The sequence below is a fragment of the Jaculus jaculus genome, chromosome 6 (assembly GCF_020740685.1).
Source record: "Jaculus jaculus isolate mJacJac1 chromosome 6, mJacJac1.mat.Y.cur, whole genome shotgun sequence".
NCBI lineage: Eukaryota > Metazoa > Chordata > Mammalia > Rodentia > Dipodidae > Jaculus > Jaculus jaculus.
The window spans coordinates 42,856,205-42,878,747 of NC_059107.1; the positions used below are offsets into that span (position 1 = coordinate 42,856,205).

The 22,543-nt window shown below is 43.3% G+C and overlaps 1 protein-coding gene across 1 annotated transcript in view; it reads left to right on the plus strand.

The window, feature by feature from the left end:
* LOC123461406 (immunoglobulin kappa light chain-like) overlaps positions 1-15,676 on the plus strand; it is a 55,242-nt gene extending 39,566 nt beyond the window's left edge. The window contains exons 4-5 of the mRNA XM_045151455.1: positions 11,348-11,371; positions 15,151-15,676. Coding sequence (XP_045007390.1) covers positions 11,348-11,371; positions 15,151-15,473 — 347 coding nt within the window. The 3' untranslated portion in view covers positions 15,474-15,676. The remainder of the gene's footprint in view (positions 1-11,347; positions 11,372-15,150) is intronic.
* The last annotated feature ends 6,867 nt before the right edge of the window (positions 15,677-22,543 follow it).

Genomic DNA, 22,543 nt, shown 5'->3' on the forward strand with positions numbered 1-22,543 from the left:
GCACTCGGGAGGCAGAGGTAGGAGGATCGCTGAGAGTTCGAGCCCACCCTGAGACTACAGAGTGAATTTCAGGTCAGCCTGAGCCAGAGTGAGACCCTACCTTGAAAAACCAAAAAAAAAAAAAAAAAGAATGGAGGCCACCAGGTCAATGGCTGAATAAATGAAGGGCTTGCTGCACAAGTTTGAGGACCAGTGTTCAGGTCCTCAGCATCCATGTAAATGCCAAGCGGTCATGGTGGCCTGTCTGTAATCCCAGCACACTGTGTGTTCCGTCTCAACAGATTCCTGCACTCGCAACATTTTTCCACATCTATAACAGCTTTGCATTAAATTACAACAATTCTACATAACAAAGGAGACAAGTGACAAGAGGGTCTACAGACTGGAATACTGTTCACCCAAACCCAAAGCAGCGTCCACTTGCACAAGGCAGAAATTACCTTCCCCACCTATGAAACACATACATTATCCTCCTTACATAAAATATCAGTAACCGGGCTGGAGAGATGGCTTAGCAGTTAAGGCACTTGCCTGCAAAGCCTAAGGACTCAAGCTTGACTCTCTAGGTCCCACGTAAGCCAGATGCACAGTGACACACTGTGCAAGGTCGCACATGCGCACAAGGGAGTGCACACGTCTGGAGTTTGATTGCAGTGGCTGAGGTGAGGTCCTGGTGTGCCAATCCTCTTTCACACTCTTTCACTCTTTCTCACTCCCTCTTGTTCTCCTGCATTTAAAAAAGGCAGTCTGTTAGATTTGCCTCCAAAGAAGGGTGGTAATTCCAACCTTTCCTTCATAGCAACACTCACATCCATCAGAAACCTCATTGAATTTTAGGTTTTGAGGTTTGCCTGAATCTTGGCATGGTTGAAATCTGAGTGTTTTGAGTATTCCACTGAGACTCTGGATGTATTTAAAGTTATGTTAGCAGAATTCCTCTTACACCCCTCTGGCAGAAGTTAAGTACCACTTTATTACCACCAAACAGGTATACAAGGTTTCTGGGCCACAGTTCTCAGTAGGAGCCGTTGTTGCTCTCTGTTCTTTGCTCTTGGATGCAAATCCAAGGGCTCAGCCTGTCCGCTGACCGGTCTCCTCCTTACTGCCGCAAGTCAGTAGAATTTCAGCTCCTCCTCAGGTCGCTTCTGGCCCCTCCCAGGCTGGCCACCAGAGGGCAGAGTAGAGAAGCAGGGCCCCGCGCGGGCCACGTCTCGGGACAGGATTCCGCTGTGGGAACTGTACGTGGCGCGGGGCGACCCTGGACTACCATTTCTTTGTGAGTCATCTGTTTCTCAATAAATATTCTCGACCGCTTATTGTTGTTGGACACCTCATAAATAAAAGGGCATCTGTGGCTTGAATTTCCCAGGTTTCACACTGACAGCTTGAAGCTCGGACCAGTGAAAAGTGAGGAAGCTACAGAGCAGTCTGTCCCACCATTCTAGACTGTGGCGGGATGGACGGCCGGACGGAGGAGACAGAGAGGGAGAGCGATCAACACGTGAAGGAAACCAGTTGGCCGAGGAGGGCCGTTGACCTGCCCACCAGGACCACAAGTAACGAAACAGAGCAGGAGCCACAGCCAGCCTGCAAGATGCTGGGCCCGCGGGCTGCTATGTAGACGGCTTATAAAGGTTTCCACAGGAGGGGCTGAGGGCCTCTGACCCATCCCAACTCTCTGGCTTGCTTCTAGTTTCCCTAGCAAACTGTCTCAGTTTCTATCACTATCCATATATCCCTGACTCAGTTCCCCGTTCTTGGACACAAGAACCTCAAATCTCATTTGGGTGCTCTCTGGACTGAGCCATGCCTATAAGAATTGGCAAACAGCCAGCCAGGAGTGAGTGTGCAGTGCTTTCCAACACCCCCTGCCCCTTTCACTTTCCAGAGAGCATGTGGAAATGGTTCACAGGCACCCGGGAGGTTTGGCGATACCCTGGGAGGATCTCTCCCTTTTTCGTTCTTTCTCTTCCAGGACTTATGGTTCCCCAAAGCCAGGGATCAAAGGTGTGCCCAGGCCCTCTCCCCTGCCGGACAGGAATGTCAATGGAGCGTGTGGCAGGGCAAAGCAGCATGTGCACTGGCTGGTGGCTGTCAAGCGCACACCTATGGTTGGAAGGCAGCTGTCTAGAGGGTCCTCATTTAAAATGCAGGGCCCATGTGGCTCTATAAAGACTCTGACCAAGCCTAGGATATGCTCAAAGCCACCAGCTCCTCCTCCACCCACTCATGCTCCAACAATAATTGAGCACACACACATGGAGCTGTCTGCCAACCACAGGCAGAGAGCAATCAAATATGGTGATGCTCACATGGGTAACCAAGATAGCAGCATCCATACAGGAGAGGCCATGATTGCACTAATGAAAACTATGACTCTCCATCCTAGTCCAGAGATTCTTCCACATCCATGTGTATTGCCGCTCTTTTCACAAGAGCAAGGAAATCGAATCAGCCTAGATGCCCATCAACATGAATAACGAAAATGTAGTATGTATACAAATAGAATTTTATTCAGCTGCAAAGAAAACATGAGATTATGAAGGTTTTAGGAAAAATGGATGGAGCTAGGAATATATACAGAGAGAGATAAAAGAGAGAGGAGAGAGAGAGAGAGAGAGAGAGAGAGAGAGGTGATCCAGGCCCAGAAAGACAAATAGCATATATTCTCTTTCATGTGGTTCTTAGCTCTAAATGTTAAATATGTGTATCTTTTAAAAATATTTTTATTTTTACTTATTTATTTATCTATTTGAGAGAGTGAGAGAAAGAAGAAGCAGATATATAGAGAGAATAGGGCCACTAGCTACTGCAAACAAACTCCAGATGCATGTGCCACCTTGTGCATCTGGCTTTACGTGGGTACTGAGGAATCATATGTGGGTCCTTATGTTTTACAGGTAAACATTCTGACTGCTGAGCTATTTCTCTAGCCCTAAATATGTGTTTCTAAGTGGAAATAAATGTGGGAAATCCCAGGAAGCTAAAATGAGGCCCATGAAACTGGAGAAAAGAAGCTTCAAGGGAGGTGTTATAGTCACCTCGTTGCTGGCACAAAGCACCCCACCAGAAGCCACTGATGGAAAGAAAGTTGTTTATTTGGTTTACAATCTCAAGGGGAGGTTCCATGATGGTAGAGCAGATGCTGGACATCACCTCTGCCATAGCAGGTGAAAAACAATGACAGGACAATAAGCCCAGCTCTGGAAAGGGGGAGCTAGCTATAACACCCCTAAGCACATCCCCAGCAACAAACTTCTCCAGTAGGGATTCACCTCCAAAATTACCATTAGCTGGGAATAAAGCATTCAGACACATGAGTTTATGGGGGACAGCCAACTCAAATCCCCATACTCTATCCCTGGCCCCCATAGATTGATAACCATTCATAATGCAAAATGCAATGCATTTAGTCCAACTTTAAAAGTCCCCATAGTTTTTACCAATGCCAACACTGTACTAACATCCCCATCATCCAAGGTCTCTTAACTGTGAGCTGTAAAACTAAAAGAACATAAAGGTACAGAATAAATACTGCAAAATATAGTATTGCAAGGAAAGATTGAACCAATTCAAGATCCAAAACAAACAGGGCAAACATTGAATGCTATAGCTCCAAGTCTGACATCTCTAACCAGAGATGAAGTCCCTGAAGTTATAATTTCACCCCTCCTGCTGAGCTGCTGAAAACCTAGTGAAAATTCCAGGCAGTGCTGGCAGCTCTCTTTGGGAATCATCCCATAACCTGGATAGGGTCTCCATTGCCACCCATAGTTCATCCTCATGACTCCATCAGGCTTCCATGAAAGGACTTCCAACAACTCTGGCTCTCATTGGAAATAGTCATTTCCAAAAAATAAAGCCATGTTGTATATCCAATGACCCCTTTTCTCTTGCATTTGTTATAATACCATAGTACCAGATGGAGTACCAATTTTGTTAATCCTGGGTGACAATGTAGCCAACTTCAAAGAGTGGGACACTCCTTCAGCCCTTAGGCCCACTACTTTCAAAAGAATCTGCATTCTTTCTGTTGTCCCAATGCAGACCAGCCACCCCAATCTAAATGCTCATAATCTCTCAAACAATTGCAGCTAATTGGCAGTGGTTTCAGTTAAAAGTTTTCATTTCTTTCTATACCATATCCTTCTGCTCACACAATCTATTTTTATGCAAGGCAACCCTGCACAAGTTCTCAGAACATGGGAATCATGCAGTAAATCTCTCATAAACTGCTTCTATCCCAGTCCAGACAAGCTCTTTCTTCCCTTCATAAGCTACACATGCTCAGTCCATAGTTCTTTATATACTAAGGTCTTTCAGCTCTGATCAGAATTTTCCATCAAGCTCCACTTAGAGCACTGCAAGATGTCTTTTAAGTCAAGGTTTCAAATCCTTCCACATTCTTCCTGCAAATCAGTTCCAAAAGCCAAAAGCCATAGTTGGGTTTCTATCAACAATAACCTCACTTATCAGTACCAATTTTCTGTTGTATTTACCTTCTCATTGATGGCACAAAGCACCCCACCAAAAGCTGCTGATAAGAGAAAAGTTGTTTATTGTGGCTTACAGTCTCAAGGGGAAGCTCAATGATGACAGGAGAAAATGCAAAAGCAGAGGTTAGACATCACTTCTGCCACAGCAGGTGGAAAACAGTGGCAGGAAAGTAGCCCTTGCTCTGGCAAGAAGGCACTGGCTATAGCAGTCCTAATCCCACCCCCAGTAACAATCCTCCTCCAGCTAGGAATCGCCTCCCAAATTGCCATCACCTAGGAATCAAGCATTCAGGCACAGGAGTTTATTCCACCACAGGAGGGAAAGCAGAAGATATTAAAGTGGAATGGGCACTGCTGTAGGTGAAAGGGTACAGCTGAGAAAGGGGCCGGAAGGTGGGGGACTGGGGACAAATCAACCAAAACTCTGCATGAATGAAAATGACATAAGGAAGCCAGCTATCCCATAAGCTATTTTTAAAAATAGGGCTGGAGAGATTGCTTAGCGGTTAAGGCCTTTACCTGCAAAGCCAAAGTACCTCTGTTCAATTCCCCAGGACCCACATAAGCCGTAATCCAGCTGCACAAGGGGGCGCATGTGTCTGGAGTTTGTTTGTAGTGGTTGGAGGCCCTGGCATGCCTATTCTCTCTCTCCCTCTCTCTCTGCCTCTTTCTCTCTCTGTCTGTCTTTCCCTCTCTCTCTCTCTCTCTCTCTCTCAAATAAACAAATATAAATAAAGTTTATAAAAATAAAAATAATAATACACATGCTCATGCAAAAATAAAAGACATTCATGTGGCTACTTGGGTAAATAATGCAAATGAATTCCCTGATCGTGACTGAACCCGCAGGCTTCCTCATACTACCAGCATTCACTCAACCATCCATATGCTTCCTTTCCTCATTTCTTTTTCTCCCTCTTACCTTCCTAGAGGTCCACCAGTATGAATGGGAAAAGCAGCCTCAGTTGGGGCTCCAAAGCAAGAACTGTGGTAGCTCTCTCCCATGTCCTCAACCTGAGATGATTCCCCAGATACGCGAACCCGCCCCAGGGCTGGAGCCAGTGGAACATGCGGATGCAGGCTCCGTTGCCAGTCAGCATCACAATACATGTTGGTTTCACATACATACCTTGCCAAGTGCCTTAAATTCTAGGTGTTTATTTACCATAGACAGTACTATCCCTGAGAATATAGATTTAGTCCCCCAAGATAATAAGCCATTCCCTTAAGTATTAGGTCCAATGGGAGAGAAAAAAAAAAAAAAAACACCCATTTTCACTTTTTATCTGAATGATCATCTGTTGAAGTTATCTTTGTATGTTGCTGGACAAACACCCAACTAGAAGCAGCTTGTAGGAGGGAAGGGTGTTTTTTAGAGTTTATTACAGATCCAGGAAGTTCCATCATAGCAGAAGCAGCTGGCATCAATATTAACATATGAAAGAAGCCAACTGACAGGAAGCATGGCAACTCCTCCACACTAGGACTACATGTAACAAAACAAACCATAAGCCAGGAAAAGCCCATGTGGTCTCTCAGAAGAGGTGGGTGTTAGGCCCATGGGTCGGATACCTGGGCAGTCTCACGGCTGGGGACAGGAGCTTCTGTCTTCCCTAGTTTGGCTGGCTTCTACACTGGGGAGTGTTTGCTTTCTTAATGAACTGCCTCTATTTCTAGGTCTATCCATGTATCTCAGGTTCAGTTCTTTGTGCTTAGATATAAGAACCTTGAAATCTCAGGTAGTGCCCTCTGAACTCAGATCCATGCTTATAATAGTATGATTTGAAACAATAGGAGCACTTTTATGTGTATTTTCATTCTATGCTATCCAGGGTCTACTGCTAGTCCCCTAGAGATTGTCTTCCATATTTAACCTCCAAGGATAGCCTTTTGCCAAGTGAGCTTGAGCAGGGATAGCTTGACTTGTTTATGGACTTTCATTCAGCACCCACTGCCCTCCTCTCCAATAATCTATCCAAAGAAGGTCATACAAATGGAAGTCATGCATGCAGTCACATTAATCCAAGGAAAAATATAGGCTGACAAATCATACACAGTATGTCAGTGACAAGCCGATCAGGAGGGCAGGGAGGAGCTCAAGGGCAGAGCTTGAGGGACTCAGCTTATCACTTCTTTCAAATGTGCTGAAAACCACAACAACCAGTATGTAAATCACAGTGGCCAAGCCCCTCTGAGGTTAGCAAACTCTGACCCAGTTGTTGTTTGCTCTTTCACTCAAAGTAAATCATCTATAGCCCAGTGAACAACAAGAGGAGCATCTGCATTTTCCAGATTGGGACGGGCTGGTGCCATGTAGATGGCGCACGCATGTGCACAAGGCTGGGAAGGGACTTTGCTTCTTCCAGCATGCCTTTCTTCAAAGACGAGTGGAAACAGACAAGAAAAGGCAACGAAGCAGCTCATCCTCAAGGGACTTCCTCTTATCCCCCTCGCTCTTGACCAGTGGGACCAGACACCCTGAGGAAAGAGGGCAGATACCCACTCATGACGCTCTAGCAGGAAGAATGACAGCAGAGCCAGTTGTAAGCTGCCTTGGATGTGGACCTCCTCTCTTGGTGGGGAATCAGCTGAAACACAAAGTTACTATCCCAGAAGTCAACATGAAGCAGTAGGAGTCGCCTATTGGACTCTACCATGACTGGAGAGCTGGAAAGAAAATACTGAGCCATGGACTTCGTAATCGCTATCATACAAAAATACTCCAATGCCAGGTAGGGAAATCAACGTACCCCAAACCTTGCAGAGAACATAATTGTGTGTTTTTGACATGCTGAATGATTTTCTGTGTGTCACTAATATGAAAGGAACTTCCCCAAATACAGTGATGGTAAATAGAAAGGAAAAAATGGCATTTGTGGAATTGTTATTCTTGAGGAATATTGCTAAGTTATATGGTGACTAGGGTTCAAGATGATTCATAAATGTGCATTTCAGCTTGCTGGCTCCCTTCCCCTCCCTTCCACAGTGGGTTAGAATTTCATCTTAGACTCTGTCTTTGTTGGGCGTCAAATGGGAAGCAATGTCATGAGATATTAAGACACCCTTGATACTTCCCAAGAAATTCTATTTCCAATGCTCATGCATTAACTCCAAGCACTGCCCAAGCTGTCTTATCAACACTCAGCTGGTTCTCAATAAGTCAGTTTTATCAATGCCCAATATAGACACTATAAATAGTAGGTTATGGCAGAGCCTCATAGATGCTCCTGAGGCATCCTTTGCCTCCAAATATTGGACTCCTTATTAAACATTTCAACCACTTCTCCATGTGCCATTTTATATTAGAAACAACATCACAGTCACCATCCCTATTTGATCACCATTGCACGTGACCAAATACTATTTCATATTAGTCCCTGGGTGTTGTGGTCATGTGCTGTTTATATTAAATCTCCAATTCATTCAGGAACACGTGTCTCCCAGGCAGCCAAATCTTCTTTCCTATTCCCGTGTTCCAGCCCCACCTCTCTACTTAGCAAAGATTACCTCCTATGCAGAGCCGGAGAAGCACTGGGCCTTTTTATACTTTCAGTTTAAAGATTAATTTTTTAAATGTTTACTTGACAAAAATAAAAAGCTAACACATGGCGCTAGAGATATTGCTTAATGGTTAAGATGCTTTCCTGCAAAATCTAAGAACCCAGGTTTAATTCCCAAGAACCCACCTAAGCTAGATGCACATTGTGGTACATGCGTCTGAAGTTTGTTTGCAGTGCCTAGAGGCCCTGGTGTGTCCATTCTCCCCCCCCCCTCTCTCTCTCATAAATAAATAAAATATTTTAAATTAAAAAGCTAACACGTGTTTGCCTGTCTTTTAAAATGAGATTTATGTGCTGATGTGAGTGGTGAAGATGGTATCAGGCAAGGCTGGAGTTCACTTTTGCCAGTGGTGTAGCTTTATTGTTTCAAATGACTGTGAATAAATGTAGCTGCATGACTTTTAAAATAAAATTGTATACAATATAATGGCTTACTACAGAAAACTAGAAAATGTCATTATTTCTCCTCTGCAGCCCTGCACAGAAGAAACAGCCTATATTTGGGTGTTTTTGTTTTGATGTGTGTGTGTTTTCGATGTAGGGTCTCACTCTAGCTCAGGCTGACCTGGAATTCACTATGTAGTCCCATGGTGATCTTGAACTCACTGCAATCCTCCCACCTCAGCCTCCAAAGAGCTGGGAGGAAAGGCGTGTGCCACCACGCCTGGCTCAGCCCGTCTTTGTATATGTACACAACCCATGTACATGGGACCATAATATCAGACCATATAAAGTATTATGATCTGCATTTTTGCAAAAACTGTCTATGCTACTATATAGAAACCCATTTTTCTCCTTTTATTGGCTGTTTTGTGTTCCATTGTGAAGCTCTATCAAAATTAGTTTAAACAAACTCCTATTGAGGAAGATTTCCACTATTCCCATTTGTTCTCCTTTTAAATAGCTTTCCAATACAGTCAAATGTGCATCGGGGCGCCTTTATGCACTCCTTTCCACCTTAGAATGGCTTGAGAAGCTCTCCTTGCCCCCACTCCAGCAGTCGGCCGTGCACATGCTGCTTCCTCTGGGTGACTTTATTCCTGGGATCAAGTCTGCAGTCTATGCAACTGAACACATGAGCTGCAGGCTCAGAGCCCAGCTGTACCCTTTATTGCCACAAGCCAGGCAGTGTTGATGTCTAGTTCAGAGAGTCTTCAGGACACATGTGCATTCAATCCATGTGTGCTATCTGGCATTTGGGGGACAGATGTACCAGTCTGAGTATGATGACTGCAATTTGGTGATAAATGTGCCAATTCATGTACAATGTCTGGCATTTTGTTAGTGGTCAACAGATACCAACCTGTATGATTGATACTGCTTTTATCACTACAGAGAAAATCACTCTGTGTTCTCTTCTGGGATCCGTATTGGCTATATTCCTCCGCTATTTTACATACTTAGCTTCTACTGGCTAGTTTCTCTTTTCCCTCTACCTCCAACAGCTCCTTCCTAACCTTCTGGTGAAATTCATTGCTGGTTCTGCTGTTCCAGTCAACTAGTTAAATTCCCAGTGACAGAATCAAGTATATCCACCTCTACTCTTTGAGATTACAGTTTTTCTAGTGAAGCTTTCTATTGTAGTGAGCAGTAGTAATCACTTGCCTATCATGATTTATTATCTCTGGTCTATTATTATTTCCAATTACTCATTTATTCTGCCTGATGAGCATTTGCAGTTAAAGCAATTAAACATATACTAGACCTCCCAAGTACATGGCTAATGAAATAGCAGACCGTGTGCAACCCACTGAGGAAGAGATAATCTGACAGCAGATAAGAGCAACAGGGTCTCCAGGCCCAGTGACCTTGCCTCTGCTTGGAGATAACGTGAGAGAATCTCCTGAGCTCAGTCTTGAAACACAGCTGTTCACCAGCTACCTCAGGGGGGCAAAGGTGTTCTGAAGCAGAGCAGATGCTTTGTAAATCTAGAAACCACAGTGGAACTATGAGGTGATTAATTAAGGTGGTCAGACCAGTGTGTGAAAGAGGAGTGGAAATGGAAAGTTAAGAGAGAGATGAAACTGTAATAAATAAAGCTGGACTCAAAGTCTTCTGAACCATCAGTTGGTCTCTGTGGAGCCACCACAGCACGTCATGATCCCATAGCCGCTCAGAAGTCAGCACTCGCCTGTTGGGCAGTGACACCTGAGCAATACCTGCTCATTGTTTTTTTACTCTACTGATCTCATTTTTGTCTCGCATGTCATCCATAGCTGAATTCCAAAATTTATTTTACAGCTTAGAGATGGCCTAAGGGTAAAAGGCACTTGCTTGCAAAGCCTGACTGTCCAGGTTCAATTCCCTAGGACCCTCATAAAGCCAGACACACAGGGAGTGCATGCATCTGGAGTTTGATTGCAGTGGAAGGAGCCCCTGGTGTGCCCATAATCAACCACTCTATGTACCTATCTACGTATCTATCTATCTATCTATTATATATATGTATATATATTAAAACATTTAAAATGTATTTTAATGATATGAACCTTAAATTGATATATTTAATCTACTTTGTATAAACAACATCATAATAAAGAAGTTTACATAGAAAGACAGTCTCATTCTTACCTGAGAGAAGCTGAGTTCAGTTACACCAGATGAAGTTATCACTTGCTAAAGTTCCCCACCTCCACCCATGCCAAAGAAATCATAAAGAAATGGCTATTTTTAAAAAACTTGTTTTTCTTTATTTTTAAATGAATAAATAGTAAGCAGTCTTGATGTGGCCATTTGCTAAAAGAAAGGGACTCTTTGGCCATAGACATTAAATATATTGTCTCCTAAGAATTAAGTTCTCACCAAAGAAAGCAACTGTTCTACCAGAGAAGCCCAAGGGCTCCCACACCTGCTTGGCAAGGGGGTTAAGCCTTCGCAGCTGAGCCAGGTCTCTGTTCCCCTTCAGTGAGGAGGGTTTTTGTGCGACAAGACAACGGAGCACTATCACTGTGGTGGACGTTTGGCCCAGGCACCAAGCTGGAACTCAAACGTAAGTAGAATTCAAGCTCTTCTTTCTGAGTTGTCTATGTCTCACTGTCTCTGTAAACTGACTCTGAAACCAGAGTCCGGCATTCTCCAGGGCAAGGCAAAGATGAACCTGATTGCACATGTTCTATGAAGAGCAAAAGTCACTCGTTGAATGAGAATAGCTGGTCTAAGTGACAGGTTCAGAATTTACAGGGGAGCATAATAGCATGTTCCATGCCAAGCCTTGCTCGGGTGGCAGAAGGGGCGTTCAGTTTTGGTATAGGAGGGAAGTTAAGAGAAGCCACTGTGTGTATACTTTCGGAGAAGGGACCAAACTAGAGATCAAAAGTAAGTATTTGTTCAACTGATTCTTTGCTATATACCTAATTGCTTTGCTTTTTGTTCCTTCTTGTATGTTTTTATTCGTTGGGCATCAGGATTGTTAACAAATTTCAGTCCCAGATTAGATACAAGGGGGAAAACTGCTCCACAGAAGACTGTCTGGCAGTTTTTAAGCTTCCTAAATCAAAATAACTAAAAGGAGGAAGAGGCTAATTGCCCTTCTAGGGAGGTTTCCATACAGGGGACAAAAGCGAATCACTGTGATTCACTTTGGGGAAGGGACCAGCCTGGAAATCAAACGTAAGTGCATTTTTGTCCAATTATTTGTGGTTTGGGTCTTGTAGTGTCATTTGTGTACATTTGTGAGATTTTGGTAAAATGAACCATCCCTGGTAAGCCAAAAGTAAATAGAACACAAGAAAATAAAGGCAGAGCAAAAAGACTTCTAGATTTATGAGGCAGAGAGGATTTTTGAGGGGAATGGGACAGGAATAGCTGGGGGTTTTCTCTGAATCTGGCCTGCCAAGTAGGATGGGCTTCAAAGAGAGGTTTTTGTTGAGGGAGGATTGTTAGAACCCTCACTGTGGGTCACGTTTGGTGGTGGGACCACGCTGACAATCAAACGTAAGTGCATTTTTGTCCAATTATTTGTGGTTTGGATCTTGTAGTGTCATTTGTGTACGTTTGTGAGATTTTGGTAAAATGAACCATCCCTGGTAAGCCAAAAGTAAACAGAACACCAGAAAATAAAGGCAGAGCAAAAAGACTTCTAGATTTATGAGGCAGAGAGGATTTTTGAGGGGAATGGGACAGAAATAGCTGGGGGTTTTCTCTGAATCTGGCCTACCAAGTTGGATGGGCTTCAAAGAGAGGTTTTTGTTGAGGGGGGATTGTTTGAACCCTCACTGTGGATCACGTTTGGTGGTGGGACCACGCTGACAATCAAACGTAAGTGCATTTTTGTCCAATTATTTGTGGTTTGGGTCTTGTAGTGTCATTTGTGTACATTTGTGAGATTTTGGTAAAATGAACCATCCCTGGTAAGCCAACAGTAAATAGAACACCAGAAAATAAAGGCAGAGCAAAACAACTTCTAGATTTATGAGGCAGAGAGGATTTTTGAGGGGAATGGGACAGGAACAGCTGGGGGTTTTCTCTGAATCTGGCCTACCAAGTTGGATGGACTTCAAAGAGAGGATTTTGTTGAGGGGGGATTGCTTGAACCCTCACAGTGGTTCACGTTTGGTAGTGGGACCAAGCTGACGATCAAACGTAAGTGCATTTTTCCTAGTCTTTTTCTATGTAGAGTTGTAAATTAATGGGGTTTTCATGTTTGTAGTATGAGTTGAAGTCATTTTTAAGGAGAATAGATGTGTTCCAAGATTCAGTTGAGTGGCAGGTGAAAATCTGCTCACCTCAGGGAAGAGCAAAGAGCATACGTGGCATCTCAGGTGCCAGTTTTGTCTACCAGGCAATCTAGTGAGATCCGCAGGGGAAAAAAAAAGGTTTTGATGAAGGAAAGGTCATTAATACTGCGATCACAGTCAGCCAACAGACAAGACTGGAGATTAAGTATAAGAAATAATTCTTTATTTCCTTCTGAAATTTGGGCCTATTTTCCAGTAGTATTGACCTTTAGAAGCTCAAGGATATTTATGGAGATGGGAAAAATGAAAGTATTTCAGGACTGACAGCAGTTACAAAAGTTAAACCTAGCTTCCAAAATGGGTTTGGAAGCAAAAATTTGAATTTGGATAAACTGGATGACTAAGAAGAGGAGAAAGTAGTATAGATAAAAAGGAATTCTTGGAGGTCTAAGGAGCAAAAGTAAATTCTTTTTTAATTGAGTTTTGCCAAAGATTATGTTGGGTTTTGTTCATTAAGTATGATGTGAGGAAGTTGAAAAGGGTATTTGTTAGTCTGTTTTCTCTCTTTTATCTCATAAATTACTGCATAAGATAAATTTCTGCATTAAAAAATCAGTAAAATGTTCAAAATTATGCATGCTACACAGACGATGTGGCTTACAGGAGAATCAGAAGAAATGTCATTTTTAGAGTCTACAATGTATAATGAATTGTCAAAATGAGATGTTCTATAGGTACAAGATATTGAAAGATAATTTCTTTTTTAACCTAATTTCTACATAAGCATTCATTTGAAATGATATCTTATCATTATTGTAGAAATAGAGCTTTTTTCAAAAGCTCAGTTTCAAAGAAATGTGTTGGAATACAGGAAAGTAAATAATGAATTCCCGCAGGTTTGTAGGAGAATTGGAAATATTTTAAAGAAGATATTCTTTTATTTCCCCCAGCTATTGCTTGTCCACAGTTTTGTGCCACTGAGAAGACCATGACATGGCTAGCATGGTCTGCAGCCCTCACAGAGGTCTGTTCCATAACTGAGTGACTGACTCGGTGGCCACGCCACCTTGCTCTAGTGGCAGTTCTCCTGACTGCTAAGGGCCACAGTAACACTGCGGTAACTTTCCTGGCACAGAATGTACGAACATTGCTACCGGTAGAGAGAAAAATAGAGATGTAGCAGATACTATGCTAACATGCAGACACAGGGGAAAAGTAACTTACTAAGGTTTAAAGAGAAGGAAATATTAAACATAAAAATTTGGTATCATATACTAAACTATTTGGTTATATTGATGTTAGCTTTATTTTTTCAAAGAAATCTGCTCATAATTCTGTTGAGGTTTTTTTTTTTTCTCAGCAAAAGATACTTTTTTTTTTTCATTTTAACTGTTGCTGACCCATATGAAGGCCTACCTACATCCCCATAGAAGGGGATTTCCAAGAGGCCATCTGGCAGATGTTCAAGGTCAGAAGGGAAGTTAGCCAGTTTCTCCCAGGCAGGTGGCCAAGGTTACAGTTGACCACCTCTGGTCTGGCTAAAAATTGCCACATGTGGTAAAAGAGCATCAGCCATGAGCCTAGGTCACACTTGGAGACCTAATGAGAGCTGGGGACATTGCAGGCAGAATAGCAGTGGCTTAAGGGCCTGATACCCACCCAGATGTAAGACATAGGCTTGGGAGCCCCCTGGGCAGAGGGGATTTGCCTGACCATACCAAAGTAAACGTGATGTCCCAGCATGGTCATGGGAGAAGGATGGAGAATGAAAGCCAGTCTTTTATACTTATCGTCTTGCATATAGAGAACTTCTAAACTCTGAGAGGAGCTAGGGGCAGATGAAGAGATTTGTTTTCCTTGCTTAGGGTATGGAGCCATTGTAGCTGTCAGGGAACACAGTTACAGGAAAGAAAGGCAGGTTAGAAAAACACACAAGGGGGCTGAAGAGATTGCTTAGTGGTTAAGGCATTTGCCTGCAATGCCAAAGGACCCAGGTTCAATTCTCCAGGATCCATATAAACCAGATGCACAAGGTGTCATATACATCTAGGGTTTGTTTGCAGTGGCTAGAGGGCCTGGTATGCCCATCCTCTCCCTCTCCATCTCCCTCCCTCCCTCCCTCTCTCCTCTCTCTCTTTCTCCCTCCCAATTTCTCTCTAATAAATAAAAAGAAAAAAAAGAGAAACACACAAGGCAGTGGAATGGCTTCAAGGAGTTCAAACACTATGTAAAACTTTCCAAAGAGGTAGCGAAAAGCCAGGGAGTCATTTGAAATCAATGAGATTATTTGTGCATGCTTTCTGTCTGCTTGTCCCAATGCTATTCTGTGTGTCTGTCTCCAGTGTAACTGTCCACACACAGTGTGCCCTAGAGGAGACTTCTCTGTGACCTGACACCATCCTCTGTTTCCTTCCTTAGGATCTGATGCTGCCCCAACAGTTTCCATTTTCCCACCATCTTCGGAACAGATACAGACTGGAAGCGCCTCGCTTGTGTGCTTCCTGAATAACTTCTACCCCAAAGACGTCAACGTCAAGTGGAAGGTGGACGGCAGTGAGAAGACGAGTGGCGTCCTGAACAGTTTAACAGAGCAGGACAGCAAGGACAACACGTACAGCCTCAGCAGCGTCCTGACGCTGAGCAGCTCAGAGTACAACAGCCATAATCTCTTTACCTGCGAGGTGAACCACAAGGCCTTGACTTCAGCCATTGTGAAGACAGTCAATAAGAACGATTGTTAGAGCCAGAGAGGCTCTTGGGCACCACCACCTGCTCCTCGGGCCCCAGCCTGAACCCTCCCCCATCCAGGCCTCGGGCCTTTCCCACAGTGACCCCGGTTGCAGTCCTCCATCCGCTCTCCCCACCTCATCCTCTCACCCTCCTGGGTTTTAGCCATGCTAATGTTTGGGGGAAGACAATGAATAAAGTGAATCTTTGCACTTGAGATCTCTCTCTTCTTCCTCATTTAATGGTCATTACACACTGGTTTTCTAATCACCCAGTTTCTCCTCTAAGGAAGCAAATATTTCGTTGCCCAGTTTTGCTCCACATTCATAAAAGTCACCCACCACTTACCCTACCCTGGTGTCCACTACTGTACAGTCCTCCCTGAGGCCTACAGACACATACTCATATCTCCGCCCTTCCCACAGGCCATGGCGAGAGAAGTTCGCTTCCTTGTTTTCTCCAGGCACATGTTCCATAATCTACTTCAACATACCCCCAGAACTTGATAGAGCAAAGTTGTCAAAACAAGCAAATAACTCTGAAGTCAACATGACATGAAGTCATAAGAAGTGGGAGCAATCTAAGTGAGCAAGCAGTAGGGACTATCGAAATTCATCATGGTACCTGAACTTCATGTACTCTTATGCCTCCATTGTACTTTCAGACAAGGATTGAGGGATGACCCCTATCTGCTGAGCAAGACCCGCAGTTTACTCCAAATCTCACTATAAGGTTCTATACATTCATCAAAATTTTGGAAAGACTCTGTTAAACTAAGAAATGTTCATTGTCTATAACCAACAATCCCTCTCTTTAAGTGGCTCTATTTGCTAAAAACCTTAAGCAATAATGTCTAGAGCCACCTCATTCATGAAATCTCTAAACTGGAAGTAATAGAAATGTCCAGCAGTGGACTAGGTCATTTAATTTTGGTATGTGTACAGTTGAATTATTAATGAAGAGAGCTGATAAAGCACAACCATACTGATAATATAAATTACTCTGTTAAGCAAAATAAACCAGATCCAAAAGAGACATTCTTGGTGTTCTCATAATCCAAAACTAAATGAAAACAAAATTAGAAAATGGAAACGGTATTCCTCTTGGCTGGAGTAGGATGGCTGGGACTAGAACACTGCTGAGGAGGTGGCAAAGGGGGAGTGTTCTGCTCCTCAGTGGAACGGGCCACTTTGTGGAAATATGCTGAGTTGTATTAATGAGGTCTGTGTTCTTTCTCTGTGTGTCTTTTACTACAAATAAGTTCACAGAAAGAAATGTCTAAAGCCAGGCGTGATGATGCATGCCTTTAATCCCAGTACTTGGGAAGTAGAGGCAGGAGGATCACTGTGAGTTCAAGGACATCCTGAGACTACATAGTGAATTCCAAGTCAGCCTGACCTAGAGTGAGACCCTACCTCACAAAAATAAATAAAGAGGGGAGGGAGAGAAAGGTCTAATACCCAGTTTATAGATAAGAGAGGCTAGACTGTATAAGTCATACGTCAAGATCAGTCAGCTGGTAAATGGAGAGCACAGGATCAAATTTTCCTAACTCTGCTTTTTTGAGTTCTCTATTATTCTGCCTTGCAGAGCTCTAGGTACAGAATGGGGGTCAGACAACATTCTACATTCCTAGGCTCCCCTCCCAATCCATCTAACTAGAAGCACCCACATATACAAGTGGAATGGATCAGGCTTTTCAGAGTAACCTTGTCCAGATATGGATAGACTATATGAAAGGCCCCATTTGCAAAGTGAGAAGGAGACTTTTGTGGGTCCTCTAAGCCTGAGCCTTCATCTTTCATCCTCCCAACCCCCATGCACTAAGCACCCTTCTCATTCTTCCCTCTGAAGGAGGTGCAAAAATAAGGAAGACAGTGTCTCTTCTGTCAATGAATTCATAATCCAGTTTTCCTACTCTTCCTTTTTTTGTCAGCAGTGGGACGGTGGAAAAGGACAGTCACTAAAAGCCTTGCCTTTCTGCCTCTGGAAAGTATCATTAGTATCTACACCTTGAAACTTTAGAGAACTGAGCTCAGAAATGTCTTTTCAGAAAACATGAACTTGTTTATCAATCTCTGGGGGTCAAATTTAACAAGAAATTCTCCAACCTGACCATGAAACCTCTAGTGCAAGTCTGAAGCCAGATCCACTATAACCCAAGCAAGGGAGGAGAAAACAAAACAAAAAGAATAGATATCTGATCAAGGAAAACAAGGAGGACCCTGTTGTGACATCCTCCACCTAGGAGAGAGTCTGGGTCAGACACAGACTGAGCACACTGACAGGTTTGCCAAATGTGAAGCAGCACTCATCAGAAGAGGCAGGCCAGACCTACGTGCACTGTTGGCATCAACAACTGAACAGTGAATATGCCCACACGCTTTAAAAGAGCATGTGGATTACATTTACAACAAAACACAGTGGGCAAAAGTAAATTTCGTGATAGTTGGCAGTGGAGCTAGAACAATGTCCCTAACTGGGACAGTCCCACTGTAACCCCCCACCTTCTTCTGACACTCCTGTCTGTCACCCTCATCACCCCAAGGACCCTTGGGAGCGTGACCCACGGCACCTATCATCAATAAGACAGAGGGCTGCATCGGTGACCTCAAAGTTCTCCAGCTCTAACGTCTGTACCTCAGAGTAGGATCCTCTGTGCCTTCAAATGGGCAATAGTTTTCCACTTTTAATTCTTTTTTCTATTAAAAAATGGAGACATTTCTTCAGAATCAGTGGTTTCCTGAAATTGACACTGATACCTTTCCTCTGAGTCCTTGAGGAAATCAACAAGTTAAGTAAGTTATTCTGGAGAGCAGGTCAAGAGAGAGGTGAGAACAATGGAAGATAGAGATAAGGAAACTGCCAGGAAGAAAGAGGAAATAGGAGCTGACAATGGCTGATACAAAATGAAACAGGAAGGGGAAATAGAAAGTCCTGACGGATGTTTGTCTGTTTGTCACATTGTGCCATGGTCCAGCTACTGAAAATTCCAAGGCCTAATTCTTCCTCATGTCAACCTAACAACTCTTTGTTCTTTCTGGAAACTGGGCCCATAGTAAGCTCATGTGCACATCAAGCCTTTTCATCTTCCCACAGAAGAAACCACTTGGACTGGGTACCTGTGCTAAGAAAAGAGAAGGGTTTCCATAAACAATAACAAGGTGGGATCCAACATTTTACAAAGCTAATTCATGGAGCAGAACCAGCAATGGGAGGCTGAAACAGTGGCTGGGACGCAGACCATGAAGAAGCTCTGTAGTCCCCACAGGGGAAAAACCACCAGGAGTCAAGTGAGCTATTGTCACAGGCCAGGAAAAATGTAGAGGATAAATGATGGGACTGCCTGCCTTTCCCATATACTGTTTGACTATAACTGCCTGGAAAGTGATACTCACATGTCTTACTAGCAAGTTACTTGATTTTCGTGCCTTCATTTTCTCATCTAAAAGGGAGAAGGGACTTGGGTCATTAAGAGTCTTGTGAGATCAAAGGGGAAAGTGTGGGGAGGAGAGGGAGGGAATTACCATGGGCTATTGTTTTATAATCATGGAAAATGCTAATAAAAAATTTTTTAAAATAAGAGTCTTGTGAGAATTGAAGGGCAGAATCTGAGTAAGGTACTAAGCACCTAGGCATACATAAGGACTCTGGACATGTCACACATCCTTAGGAGTAAGTGCATAGCTTTATTGGCCTATCATTCAACCTTTTTCTCCAACTTATTCTTTGATCATAACTCTTTCAAGCCAAAATGTCTAAACCTTGCATTAACTCATACATCTGATATGGTGATCCACACAACTAGAGAGCCCTGGATATGAGGTGAGCCTATGTGTAGATATGCTCCAGCTGCTTGCCTGCAAAACCAAAGGACCCAGGTTTGATTCCCCAGGACCCACAGAGCCAAAAGCACAAGGTGGTACATGCATTTGGAGTTTATTTGCAGGAGCTGAAGGCCCTGGTGCCTCTCTCTCTTTCTCTCAAATTAAATAAATATACAAATTAAAAAATGCTTTTTTTAAAAAAATGGCTCTAGCCAAGCCTAAGTCAACTATGAGGACTATTAGCCTAGTTTGGAAAAATATCATTAGCCAATATCTTGCACCATCTCATTATTGTTCTCAAGATCCAAACATGTCCCTTCCCCCAGCCCAGATTAGTTATTAGCAAGTTTCATAGTGACTGGCTTGAGTAGATTATAAAAAGTAATGCCACCTTATGAGGGAGTGTCCCAAGGACCAAGATAGCAACTGTCATAGCAACTGTTACACTGCTTTGGTCAAGAAGACCCTTTGGGGAACTGAAAACAGAACCCTGAGCACATCTGTTGCTTTCGTTCCAGTCCCCCTCCAACAGACTGGGTGGTACACTCCACACCCTTTCAAATTCCCAAAGCCCCATGCACCTGGCATCTCCACAGCACCTGGCATCTCCACAGCACCTGGTCAAGGCTGTGTCCAGCACTGGATGGAAATCACTCCAACCCCCAATTTGTTTGATATCACTCCATCTCAAATCCTCACCCCATCTCCAATACTAGTATTCTCTCATTGGAAATCCTCATCTTGAAATAGTCAATGCTTTTGACAAGGTCTTATATGGTCACTGGGCCCCTACACAATGTGAGACATGGATGTCATAAGGCCCAGACTAGTCCTGGAAGTATCTGAGAGTGTCAAGAAACAGTCAGCCATGTCAAAGCTGAGAGGCTGGCAAAGATAGCAATATGGTGTGTCAACATTTAAGAATAAATATCAGCAAGTGTCCCAGAGCCTAACAGAACCACTCTCTTCCATGATACCTCTTTTCTATCTATGTATATAACCATCCACGTAGCCATTCCACCCACTGGTTGTTTGTCCTTAACCAAGTCATGGAGTAAATCATCTGTCCCTCTTTACCAAACAATCCTAATATTTGGAAGAAAAAAACTTATTTGTAAGCATGCATGTATGGGTGGCCATCTTCACTCATTCTATGGACATTTTCTTTGTGACAGGATCTCACTACATAGCACAATTTGCTCTCAGACTGATAATCCCCTTGCCTCAGTGTCCTGTGTACTGAGATTACAGGCACACACCACCATGCCTGGCTTCACTCCCTTAATTAGGGTTTACATGTGCCTAGCCCTGTATTTTGTTCTGAAGATAATACAGTGGACAAGACAGAGGAGCTCCAAGCCAAATATGGAAAAGGTGACCAGAAATTGTGACCTGGTGCAGTAGAGAGCACTGAAGAAGCAGACACAAAGAAGAGGCACCTAACAAATTCTGGCAATCAGAGAAGGGGCATACCTCCATCGGCCTTTGTGCCCAACATTACTCAACCTAGGAACTGCTTGACACCAAGGTATCCAGTGTTTCATCTCTCCAATTATGAAGTCATGAGTCACTTAGCCGTCACAAAGGAATCTATCATATACACTTTACTCTTTCTTGGTCTTGATTCTGTCTATATCAAAACACTGAGAATGAAATCTCTAATCTTGACACCATTGTAGACAAAAAATGAAATGTTATACATAATACTCTTAATACAGGACAGGGAACAGAGCACTGCTCGATCCAAGACCTTTTCATACTCCTAGTTTTTCATACTCCTAGTTTTTCATGCTCCTGGTTTTTGCTTTGTCTGGGTTGTTTGGATGGTTGGCTGCTTGGTTGATAGAAGTAATGATGATGGTTATGGTGGTGGTGGTGGTTGTTTGGCTATTTAAGATAGGGTCTCCCTGTAACCCAGCCTGGTCTGGAACTCACAGTGTAGACCAACCTTGCTTCACGTTTCCAGGGATATTCCTGCCTCTGCCTCCCAGATGGTGGGGTTATAAGCATGTGCTACCATGCCTGGCTCATATTCTTAATTACTCCCAAGTTCTTGGGTTCCATCGATGAGCCCAGTGGATATTCTCCCTACAGTAATTCAGAAGGAATCCTCTTTTTAAGTTTAGATTGAAACCCTTCTTTCTTCTAGTATGCAGTAATGCATCACAGCCCATGTGTTTGTCCTCACCTTCTTAACAGGAAACAGTGAGAAGAATCTCATAGTGGAAAGATGGAGAAAACACACAATGTTTATTGACTCAGTATCTTACTCCAGGCTTAAGGAGTCAGGTCAACTCTATGCTTTTCCCCATCCATTCTTTACAAGGATCTTAGAAAATATTTCAGGATTAAGGCATGAGATTTATTTTTCCAAAAGGTAAACATTTCATACTAAAACTTATGTGCTTTCTAGTCAGGAGCATAGGATTTCAAGTGGTCCAAGGATCCAGCTGCCTTCCCTGTCAGAAGGACGGTTAAGGGTGAGTTCTTTACCCTCGTGGAAAAGGAGGCTGTGGACACTAAGACATTACAAACACTCCTTGGCCTACAAGCCGGTTTACATGCACTTTCCTACCCACTCAGCTGCAATCACAGGTGAGTGAGAGTGTGCTTACTGAAGGTTTTCATGCCTGGAATTTATTTTTTTCCTTTCATTATTCAAAGACATAACAAGGTTAAAAAACTAACATTAGGGGCTGGATAGATGGTTTAGCAAATAAGGTACTTCCCTGCAAAGCCTAAGGACCTAGGTTTGATTCCCAAGAACCCAGAAAGCTCATGGTGGCACATGCATCTGGAGTTTGTTTGCAGTGGCAAAAGAACTAACATCAGGAATAGAGGAGAATGAGAAAATAAACACTTGGGGAATGAGAATGTATTTGACCTACCTAGTAGTCTCTTACAACTTCTGATTCCACAAGCATCCCTGAATTGTTTCATCCTGTAGATGTTTACCAGTTCATGTGCTAGAGTCAGAGGCCGATAGGGAAAGATGCTCAAAGAACAGAAGCATGTGGCAGTGCTGTCCTTCAAGAGCCTCATGCACCAAACAAAAGCTCAGATGTGTTTCCTCTACATGGACAAACTATGAAGGACTTCCTACCTACTTCCATTGAATTTGTGTCCTCTTTCTCCCTCTCTCTCTGTCTCTCTCTGTCTCTCTGTCTCTCTCTCTCTCTCTCTCTCTGTCTCTCTGTCTCTCTGTCTCTCTCTCTCTCTCTCTCTGTCTCTCTCTCTCTCTCTCTATCTGTGTGTGT